This window comes from Pagrus pagrus, assembly GCF_965226575.1.
Source record: "Pagrus pagrus genome assembly, chromosome: 14".
Lineage (NCBI taxonomy): Eukaryota > Metazoa > Chordata > Actinopteri > Spariformes > Sparidae > Pagrus > Pagrus pagrus.
In genome coordinates, this window is record NC_140198.1 from 4,212,186 (window position 1) to 4,224,328 (window position 12,143).

Sequence of the window (12,143 nt, forward strand, 5' to 3'; positions counted from 1 at the left end):
TGTTTGTGACTGCGTCGTTGATGAACGCTGTCGTCAGAGAATGAAGGAGATAAAAATGTTGACGTTAGAAAGCTAAAGCAGCAGTACGAGTCTGTGGGGAAGTTGTTTTTTCTATACAATCTGCTAAAACAGTGCACCGTGAATGATAGTGCATGCATGCTTTTGTCATGTTAAAAAGACACCTGTCCTTTATTAGAGATTGGGATTAGACCTTATTCCATCCATTTAGCTCAGTCGCCAGGATATAACGTCAGCAGTTAATGTTTCTGCAGACCACAGATACGTCCAAGTTTGTTCATGGCAGAGTCGACCGTAGACACGGTTAGCAGTGCCAGTTCAGGTCAGAGTCTTTGAGAAAAGACAGTTACGACAACAAAAGTGCAAAATGCCGATCGTCACGTGATTCACGGAGACTTCAGATAGCTCCAGGAAGTTCTTAAATACATGAACACAGAGAGACAGAAGTACGATATTTGGCAGTTCTCACTTAATACATGATTTATCGATTGATTGATTTACAATAATGGTAGTGCTGCTAGTATTTGCAGCTAACTTCTGGGAACTATTGAGAGGCTCCACGATCCACCATTGCTTTAAATTAATGCTTCACTGGAGTAAAAGGAGCAATCAGAGCAGACTGGGCTTTACAGGAGAGCGGACTTAAAGAGGCAGGAGCTCAAACTTTGTGTTTGGCACAATAAAACATTTAGAAGACAATTTAATATCTGTCCAAAACGATACTTGTCCTCCCTCTTGTCCAGCATCTTTACATTATAATTTCATAAGTCACATATGGCTGCAATGTTGCGCTGCCTACACGCTTCTTGCCACGTAGTGATTAATCACGCTGCTGATGTAGAAAAAAAGGACAGCGAGGATACTTTGCTCATAATTGCTGCGATGTGACAAGAGATTATGTGATGACCTCTGACAGGTAACTGCTCATTAGCATCCACACAGTGACAGTGTTTACAGCTGCTGAGAAGGCTGAGCTCCCCACACTGACGCACACACGCGCACACAATGAGCAAAACAAGTCAAGTGTGCGTTAATGATAATGTATAACCTTCAATTAGAGATACAGCAGAGCAACGAACCCACACTGACAGCGAGAGAAACAATGAGAGATTAAAGATACAAATACAGGAGGTGTACGAGAGACAGGGAAGAAGTTAAAGCAAGAGATAGAGAGAGAAAGAGGAGTTTTATAAATATAGACATTACTCTGCTCCATGTTCTGCATCTAATTTACATTAAAATCCTGCATGCATTTACTATTAATGCACAGAGGAGAAGAGAGGAGAGAGAAAACAGTGGAATAGAAAGTTGAGATGAGGCCATAAGGAGGAGAAAGAGGAGGCGGAGGAGAGGAGACATAACCAGTATGTTTCCACCACTCCCAGTGTTTTCTGTCCCAGCAGAGCTCTTACAGAGAATTACAGCATCAGCCTCCATCTGTCCTCTGAAGCTCATTAAAACACTAACGTTTGCTTGATACAACACAGGGACAGAGCAGGGCCAACAAGGGGCTAACTCAGAAACAACACAGGGCCAACTCAGGGAAACAAGAGTCCAATTCAGGGCCAACACTGGACGACTCAGGGACGACATGGGGGAAACTCAGGGACAACATGGGGCCAACTAAGGGACGACATGGGGGAAACTCAGGGACGACATGGGGCCAACTAAGGGACGACATGGGGAAACTCAGGGACGGCATGGGGCCAACTAAGGGACGACATGGGGGAAACACAGGGACGACATGGGGGAAACTCAGGGACGACATGGGGCCAACTCAGGGACGACATGGGGGAAACACAGGGACGACATGGGGCCAACTAAGGGACGACATGGGGAAAACTCAGGGACGACATGGGGAAACTCAGTGATGACATGGGGAAACTCAGGGACAACACGGGGCCAACTCGGGGACAACATGGGGGAAACTCAGGGACAAAATGGGGGAAACTCAGGGACGACATGGGGAAACTCAGTGATGACATGGGGGAAACTCAGGGACAACACGAGGCCAACTCAAGAACATGGGACTGCCTCAGGGGCAACATCGGTCCAGTTCTCAGATGCTTATTAAAACACTTCTGCCAAATCAAGGCCAAGCCAGGACAACACCGGTCTAATTCAGGGCTAACTAAGGGACACACCAGGGTGAAATGGGGCCAAATCAGGGGCAACTCAGGGCAATGTTTGTCCATTATGTTGCTGCACACCACCTATGGATCAGGATAAACTCTACAAGTATAGCAAGGTAGCACTGTGACTTTTCAGGGGTACCATAATGAAGCTGGAGTTTCATCAAGGCAACTTTTTTCTTTATTTGTCTGTTTGTTCTCAGTTTTGAACACAACTGATCATGATGATGCGCTCTCAATTTTACACCTCTAAAGGATCAAATCATCAAGACAAACAAAAACATCTGAAGTGTTGATGAAAAATACAAATGAATTCATTCTGTTTGCTCAACTGGAGAAAGGGAAGATAAAATAAAAAAACTGTCTCTCACCTCTCTACCTCAATTCATTGTTTGTGTTCCTGCTTGAATGTGCAGATAACAGTGTGTTTAAGTGTGTGTGTGTGTGTGTGTGTGTGTGTGTGTGTGTGTGTAAACGTGCATGTCTCGTGGCTAACAGAGTGTTCACGAGACATTAGTCTAGCGATGCAGCAGCAGTTATGTCAACCACACACACAAAGTCAGTTTTATGTTCAATTACACATGGTCTCTGGTCATGCGAGTTGATGCTGTCCTCTCCCTGGTTTTCTTAGCAGCTGCTGTCTGCCTGTCTGTCTGTCCTGCTGTCCTCCGATGTTTTGTTTTGTTTTGAATCAGTGGAAGGGTTGACTGAACACCGCGCTGTCCGGTTCAACCGCGTCGACCACTGGAGAATAAACGCCTTGCTTAAAAGAACCTTTACGACGGGCATGAAGACAAGAAAAAGACCAAAATAAAAGACTGCAGCAGAGGAAAGAGAGGAACATGTAAAAGCTTTCTCAGTCCTCTGGACAGTTCAGGAAACAGACGAAGAAGGAGTTGAGAGGAGGACGATAAGCAGGAGAAGGAGGAAGGAGGGCGGTGTTCATTGCCACAGTAATCAGAGGTCTTGTGACTAAAAGATTTTTACTATGTCTTACTATGCTTCAACTGCTTTCTTGCATTTCGTGCCGTTAATCAGACCGTAAACAGTGACCGGCACAAGGAAGAGGACGTCTCAGGTCTTACAGAAAATATCTGCTGGCTTCACCGGAAGTCCTGAAACATTTGCTGATGGCTCAAAAAAAATAATAAATCAACGCTATAGAAAATGTCAGTCAAAGATTCCCCTTCATGGGATCATAAATGTCTGTAAAAGACTTCATGATAACTTCATGATAGAGGTCGACATATTTTACTTTGGACTTGTATGGCTACAAAATTAGGAGGAGGAGGCAGAAGAAGAAGAAGAAGAGGAAGAAGAAGAAGAAGAAGAAGAAGAAGAAGAAGAAGAAGAAGAGGAAGAAGAAAAAACTACTGTATTTCACTGTTTCTGTTTCCAGCACTCAGTCGCTGTACATAGAGCAGGCTTTACTTCAACACTGTATCCATGGCAACGAGACAGGACGATAATTATGGGATGAGTCAGGGACATCACTTCTTTATCTGTGTGTGTGTTCGTGTGTGTGTTGAATAAAAGTCAAAGCAGTGAGTTTATTATGCAATAAATGTTTGGGTTGTTGATCTGGTACGCATCTGTTTAGTGTCCACACACACACACACACACACACATGTACACACACACACACACACACACACACACACACACACACACACACACACACACACAGAAAGGCATTAGAGGGTCTGTTGCAGAGAGTCTTATACCAGCAACCAAGGAGAAAATAGACACTCAACAACGTTTAGGAGGAGAGGAGAGGAGAGGAGAGGAGAGGAGAGGAGAGGAAACAAGATGACGAGAGGAAATAAGAGGATGAGAGGAAACAAGGAGACGAGAGGCAGAAGGGAGAGGAGAGGCAGAAGGAAACAAGACAGTACCACAAAATTTAATTTAGTTTAGAGTAAAGTTTAAGTACTCTTTGTCCACTATTTCCTTCTGCCTGTGAACATTTCATGTCATCTTTATTCTGGTACTAAAATTCTCACACAAACATCTTCTGTTAGTTAATGTGTTTATTGATCGTTCTCTTTAATCACCACTGTGTTGTTGATGTGCAGACGTTGATGGTGGACATAAACCAACGCTGAGTTGGAGGCTCTCGGCCTCAGGAAAGCCCTTTTTCCTCCAACAAACATCTAATGTCTCCTCGGCAGATGTTGAGGAGCAATAACATTAGACAGACTGCACCGCCGGGGCAGACAGTTACGCGCTATTACGCTAGATAGACTTCTACCGATGGTTCCTGGGCAGATGTAAAAGGCAATAAGATCAGACAGAGTCTGCCACCAACTGTCAAATGGACTATAACGTCAGATCACAGGCCGGGGGGAGACACTAGACCCGGCTGAGAGGGGGAAACGACAGAACTAACTGCCAGTTTTTTTTTTAATTCTCTAAGTTTGTTTGTTTGTTGGTTTGTTTGTTTGTCTGGAAGAGCTGGAGGTGAAGTCAGAGGAAGCTCTCCCTGCAAAATTCACAGTTTGAGTCTCTAAATGCGATTTTTTTTCTTCTCACAGTTGGGGAACTTCCTGGCTGTCAAGCAGAAGAAGAAGACGAAGACAGAGAGTTTCCTGTCAAACACCATCATTATGTTCGCTGACGTTTCTGCACTTTCTGTACTGACTCGTTGAAGAGTTTAAAAAAAGCTGCTGCAGGTGTCTGAATCTGTTTTTATTTCTGTTGCCAGTTCCTTCCTTCATTAAACATTTTCCATCCACCAGTTTTTATGCACAGTTTAAATTCATGCAAAAAAGTTTTCACACTTAACTTGTGACTTCAACATCACCTCCAGTGAAGAGCTGAAAACATCAGATCTGCGTGGAGCGATGAGGAGACTGTAACCTTCCTCACGTGAACACATGAAACTACCACAAATGTCATATCTACGTCATGTTTTTCCACATAGTTTTCCATCGTTTTACCTTTGACTGGAGCTCTTTTAGTGACAGAATCATCTTGTTGGATCCTTGAATAATTGGCTCCATATGCTTTTTATTTCCATCAGCCAATCAACTCATATTCACATAACAAGAGCATCTATTCATGTTATATTTAGCAGAATTTTCAAAAATCCGGTTAAAACATGAGCTATTTTTGAAAGGAAACTTTTAATTTTGAATAATAAAGATCTATATTGAGATTGCTTGGTTTAGTTTAAAGCTCTTTAGATGAAATTGTATCGTTGTATGCAAATATCAGCATTTAAGCTCAATAGCTTCCAGGTATTAGCATTTTAGCTCAATAGCTTCCAGGTCATGTGATCAATTGACTCAAAATCAGTGTGGGATCATGTAACTACACTTGTTGAGATTTTATAATAAGACCTAGCAGGCTTTACAGAGGCTCACAGCTATTTAAATGCTATTCTTACACAAATAATATAAACTAAAGCACGTGTCAGCGATGAAGACAAACATCCAGCCACCACATCTTCATGTCACACTGTACAAACATCACTACTTCCTGCAGTGACAAGGAATGCAGCCATCAAACATAAATCTCTAAAGATGCATATAAAAGTAATTTGTACAGTGTCCTCACCTGAGTCGGAGCTGTACATGTAGACGAACTTGGTCCAGTAGAAGTGCTCCAGCAGGGCCATGAGGGGCTCCTGAAGCTGGGGCCGCAGCTGCAGGACGAACTGGTTGTTGGTCTGAACGGGGAAGGACGGCGTGACGAAGCAGACGTGCAGAGAGCCGCAGAAAGACATCAGCATGTTGACCGTCCGCCGATCGTACAGACCCATGATGGCGTACACGCCCTTTGAGAACTGAGAGCAGACTGGGAGAGGAGAAAAAAGAAGAAGATGATCATTGGTACTTTCATAACATATTAAAACAATGAGAATTACATACTTTATTAGAACTACAGTTGAAGTCTGTATTTGTATAATCCTGGTATTTATGTGGGGAAGTAACTCCTTGCTGTGTTTTCACTGCAACATCCGCAGAGCATAACACGCCTCTATCATACCTTCTCTACCTCCTCATCCGTCTTCCTCTGTCAGGATGCATCCCTCCATCCTCCGCCCTCTCTTTCACCTTCTGTCCTTTTCTTTTACATCTTCCTCTTTCCAATAATCTAATTTGTCTTCTTGTCTGTCTTGTTTTCAAGCTCCAATTCCTTTTTTTCACCCTAAAATCCAGGTCACCAGACAAAACCAAAAGTAAAATATAGTTCATATACTTGTTTTTTATGTGATCGCACCGAACGTCACAAACTTCCTGTCCGTCACAAAGAGATGGAGTTTGTCTTTGATGTGCTTCATACCGGCACAAACAGAGAAAAACATACAAGAGGCAAAAGGGAAGCATGTGTTTGCGGATAGAGAAAGGAAAAGTTTGTTTGTAAAATGCAAATATATTCTATTGTGAGAATACTAATTCCTTAATGGCTTGTTCATTTAGTTAATTACAGTTGGTATGAATGGTTTTTGAATATATTTGCCCCGGCCAGACAATAACATTCAAGCTTTACTCCAAACCGTGGTGTGTCCTTCATTTTGTCACATTTTTAGGCTGTTTATCTTTTCCATTTTAATTAACTCCTCACCATCTCTTTTTAAGACAACATACACACTGTCATTTGTCATGCACATTTATTGTTTTATCTGCTTTTGTCTATTTTATTTTTTATCTGCACGCAACACAGAAAAAGCAAAATCTCCAATTGGTAATAAGCTAACAGATGATAAAGTGCTCTTATCTTCATGGTAGACAGACATAATTTCTGCTGCTGACTTATCTGCTGCTGTGTAGCCGATAAAGTTTCCTGTTTCACACAAAAGGCCTCCACATGGTAAATCCCCATACACACAATGGCTATAATCAAATTACTCTTGCAGGGCTCCTTCACAGCCAGGGATTAAGTCTTAAGACAAAATAATACTCTCTGCTGAGGCGCCACAGTAGTTCAGTGAATCATCATCTTATTTTATGGTCTTGTGGGTACAATCCAATTTACACTGTATAAAAATATGTCCATACTTTCTGTGTCATCACCTGCAACATCCTCCTTTGGACAAAAACAAGTGAAGTGGAGGAGAAATACGCCAGCACAGCTAAGTACGATAGGTTGTGACGCCTGTCAATCACACAAACATCTCAAAACATACTCCTCTTCATGGCTGCATGGTCCTCTTAATTATTATGGTCTGAACATCAACCAACCTTCATATTTCTTTTTTTTGTTCATCAGTTTTAAAGGTGGAAGAAGTACTCAGATCTTGTACTTAAAGGGATAGTTGGGGTCTTTTGATGTGGGGTTGAGTGAGGTACTTATCCCTGGTCAGCGTATTACCTGCAGTAGATGACCACCAGCTCTCCCCCTGTGTGGAGAAGCAATTCGTATCACCGACAGGGAAGCAGAGCATCGTACTGCTAAACGGCACCTACAGCAAGATGCATTTTAGCTACTTAAAGGGCGACATACCTAAAAAAATATATATCTGTATATATTTTGAACATTTTTGGCACTTTGCATTGCTGCAGACAGCCCTTTCCTTTGGCACTACACTCCATCAACCGCACAACGTCCGTGTTCCTACGCACAGGCACAGCTGTGCACTGTATAACGACGCAGATCAGCTGTTTGGGTTGAACTTTCAGCGGCGGTCTGACGGTAATGAAATCAAGGGGTTTCAAATACATTTTACAAAAATACAAACAAAGCAAGGAAAAACGAAATTAAGTTTGCAGCCAAACAAAGTTTCACTCAATCAAGTTACTTTTGAACCATTAAACCCTGCTTGTCTTTGTTTCTGTCCATCTAAACCTGATTAAATTAAATGAACAACAGATCACAAATCAATAAATCAGCATTAGATCAGCCACACACAGTATGTGCATCTATTCTGTGTGTGTGTGTGTGTGTGTGTGTGTCCTTGGTGCAGCCTCACATCCCCGTCGGCCAGCGCTAACATGCTAACAACAAGCCTGGCCCCTCAGAGCAAAGCTAACACTGGAAATAACCATTCCCTCTGGGGCGATGCTATCATGCTAACAATAGACGTTTGCCTTTGGGCAAATGCTATCATGCTAACGAGGTATCTGTCTCTTAGCATTAGTGCTGCTGTCCCACTGGGACGACAGATCGCTCCTTCATCAAAGAGGGTCAGGCAGCAGAGAGGCGACAGATGTTGTGAGCCTTGGGAATCTTTGTAGTTATTTGTGTTTAGGTCAACAACAGGATGGCAGTCAAGATGTGCAACCTATGAGGTAAAGTCGAGTCTAATTGATGTTATAAATACATGAACTGCTGTTCTTCTGTAATCAATGAGCTCTGCGAGTACTTTTCTCATATATCTTATTCTTGTTACTTGATCATTATCATACAGTTTTTACTCATTCTATAGTTTTTTATAGTGTATTATAAAATATATAGTACTTTCCTATTCTCATCACATATACTTTTGATATCGTACTGATTAAAAAATGACAACCTGTACAGCTGCAACCATCTCATCCATGCTATCCCCATTTGCTTGTCTGTTATTCTGTTGTTATCCTGCCTCCTGCACAGACTGAAGACAACCCCAGTCTTAATCCTCCTTTCAAAGTTTTGGTTGTTTCAACAACAGTAGGAACAAATCTTAAATTAAGGTGATTAAGAGGTTTGGAAAAAGGCTCGTCTGTCGGTGAGTGTCTTTAATTCTCTTTAGGTTGAACCACACGAGCAGACTCTCTCTGCTTCCAGTCTTTGTGCGACTAAACTAGCCTGAAAACATCCTGGACAAACAAAACAAAAACTGAAATAAATCAATATTCGATTTGACTCTGTTAACAAGAGGTCTTCCCAAAATGCTGATATACTCCTTCAAGCACAGGAGTTTGAGTTCTTTATCCACGACTGATTGCAATCGCATTTTGCAATTTTAATCTGACCTGCCGAGGACAGCGGATTAAAATGAGCTTACCTCAAAGTCTACTGAGGAGCCGTTCTGGAGCTTTTTAATTAAATCTTCCTGTTCAGTTTGCCAGTTGTCACTGAGGTGCAGATCCCGGACTTCTAATTTCCATTTTTGTCTGACAATGTTAAGAACTTATCGTCTATGTTTGCTTAAAAGTTGACAAGTTAAAAATGAAAATTTGGACAGCCCAAATTGCATTACAACTAGGAGACTGGTTCGCTGAGGAAGACATGGTGGAAAGCTCCCGAACAGCTCAGCTGAACATGTTGGAGGAGGTCAGGTATTAGCTTTTAGTCTCAGCCTACAATAATTTCTTAATGAACAATAATAAAATAAATCAAATGTTTTCTGTTCCCTGAGGGAGGTACAGTACCTGCTACATTTCATTAATGCCTGAAATCATGAAATAATTTTCTGTCATGAGATCAATGACGAGAAAATCCTCGCACCTTCTGTCGTCATCACTGATGTTTAATATCAATATCAATGGAGACAAATGTTCAACAAGGACACTCATCATACCATCGTACAGACAGATCCGACCTCGCCTCGTAACACTGAGGGTCCTCTAGTCACACATCTCGCTCCTCCCCACCTGAGGCTTTTAGACAGAGCTTTATTTAAACACAGCCCAGAGACGACGCCAAGCGCCACGGGGCCCACAGCTGAGACCGAGTCTACCCACAGAGCTGTTCATCCTCCTGACAACATTCGTCCATCCATCCATACAGCACATCTGTCTTTGACAAATAATAATCAAAAGGAAGATTGTTCAGCTGAGGGGTATTGGTGGGTAATTGTGAGGACGTCTTATAACCAGAGGCTTTCACCATCATCATCCTCCACTGGCTCCGTTCACGATGACCCACGGCTCGACTGCTTACGCTCCTCTGCTGAAAAGACAAGACAGGACGGCCCAGAGACACACATCCAGCGATCAGGTCATTGTTTCACTCCGTCGTTCTGCATTCCCATCACGGACACTTTTCGCTGTCGCTTTCCCAGAATGACAGGCAGTCGGGTCGGAAACAGAATGAGCCGTCATCCCGGCAACAAACACTGGATCGTGACATTTATATTGGCTGTTTGTTTTGTCTGAAGTGACTTACATGTGAGCGCAGCCGTTGATTCAGGTTGAAGTGTGTGATAGCTGACATTACAAGCAGCCAGAAAAAGAAAAGTCAAAGGTCACAGACAATACATTGGAGGATAGACAATACACGGTGAAGTCATGGATCGATTGTCATGGGGGAATTTAGGTCAATTTTAACTATGGTGGGAATAGTACTCTTGGTCTTTGTGTTTTTACTCCCCTGACATTGTTTTAGAGGATTATTGTGCTGCTGTCTTGGCCAGTTCACTCTTGAGAAAGAGATTTTACTCTCAAAGAAGCTTTTACCCGGTTAAATAAATGATATATATATATAAGAAGTCGACCAAGGCTCTGCTTTCTCAAATATTTTTCTCACTGAGGGGACTGGACCTCGCTACCAGAACAGAAACTCTCAGTCCTGCTGTGTGTTGAGCTCCAGTAGCTCTGCTAGTTGTCAGCTCTGTTCATTCTGTTAGCATTTTAGCTGTTAGCTCCTCTAGCCCAACACACAACAAGACTGTGCTGCCCTTCAGCTGCTAACAGCTAACAGCTAACTTGTTCTCTTGCTGTTTTCAACACAAAATCCTTTAGCATATGTCATGTGTTGAAAGTAAAGTCATTAAATAGCATTGAACTACAGGTCCGTTCTGTAATTAGCTGCTTCAACAACAAACTGACACCTTGGGGGAAAAAAACACCTACTAGTCTCAGCTCCACGAAATCTTTTTCATTTTTATTATTTCCATCAAATCTTTACGATTTGATCACATTATTAGCAGCAGCCAACAATTTATAAACCATAAACCACTAAAGACAGAGATGAGATCTACAGATGGTGACCTGCCGTCCTCCAACCTCTTGTTTTTTACTAAATTATACATAGTTTTTCTGAGTACAATGAAATCAGTCATTATTTCGATGATCGTGTGGACTGTGGAGGTTGGACAGAAGCTGCACGTTTAGGTTATTTTATTTTCTGATCGTATTTTACCAAAAGTCAGGCAGCTCAACAAAACAATGTATGTGTTACAAACATAAAATCACTGAGGATGGATCTTTTACAAGCACACAAACTATCTGCTCAGTTTTTCTTTTTCCATGCTGGATATCTTTAGAAAGCCTCGACTCACAGGGTGGTTTTGTGGTTTACAGGTCCGAGGTGTCGACGACTGGACCTTCATCTCAAATAAAAAGAGAAGACGAGGTTTTTATTGTAACCACTGTGCACTAGCCTCAACCTCAGGCTCTAATTAATGTGTTTAGTAGCAATGTTGAATAATAGATTAAATGGCTGCCTTCCTCGGGGTGATACACCATTCATACACACACTTGCTGATTCACACACAAACACATACAATGCTGACGCGCACGCACACACACAGTCTAAAGTCATTTAGGCTGCTGCTGCCTCGAAGGCATCAATGCAATAATCTCCTGCTGAGCATGCAGCTCTGACACACACACACACACACACACACACACACACACACAAACACACCCGCACAGAGGGAGAAATGGAGGCTCCTCTACAAGTGTTTTCCCCTCAACAGACGCAGGTTCAAATCCTCATCTCTCTCTTTAAAGTCTGACTTTCGTCTCAGTTGCCTTCATGTCTACATTTACATTTCAGTCGTCCACAGAGATTTACCCACAATTCACTCCTGAGGCGACAAATCAGCTGAGCTACACAAACCACTCTCCATCCAAACCATACCAAACACGACTTCTGGAACGAATGCCTGCGAAGCCAAACGCTGTTATTTAGCAGTAGAAGAAACCCTGCTCGGAGTTTAGCAGCTTTCTGAACTGAAGCAGCAGCTGAGCGGAGCAGAGAGGACAACCGGCCTCCACCCAAAAACAAACGGCTTCTTCAGTCAACATAAAGCGTCATCGGGTGCTGACACGTTAGCTGAAGTATAAAGGATACTTGGTGCAGCCTCAACAATCGGGGCTTTTCCATACACATGTGCTAGGT

General features: G+C 42.5%; 1 protein-coding gene across 6 annotated transcripts in view; it reads right to left on the minus strand.

Annotated features, from left to right (window-relative positions):
• LOC311269629 (glutamate receptor 1-like) overlaps window positions 1-12,143 on the minus strand; it is a 63,070-nt gene that overhangs the window by 32,043 nt on the left and 18,884 nt on the right. For 5 of the 6 annotated variants that reach the window (XM_084373905.1, XM_084373904.1, XM_084373906.1 and 2 more), the window contains exon 3: window positions 5,709-5,948. In XM_084373905.1, the coding sequence (XP_084230031.1) occupies window positions 5,709-5,948 (240 nt within the window). Of the gene's footprint in view, window positions 1-5,708; window positions 5,949-6,140; window positions 6,303-12,143 lie in introns of all 6 variants that reach the window. The other variant, XM_084373908.1, reaches the window with a different exon arrangement.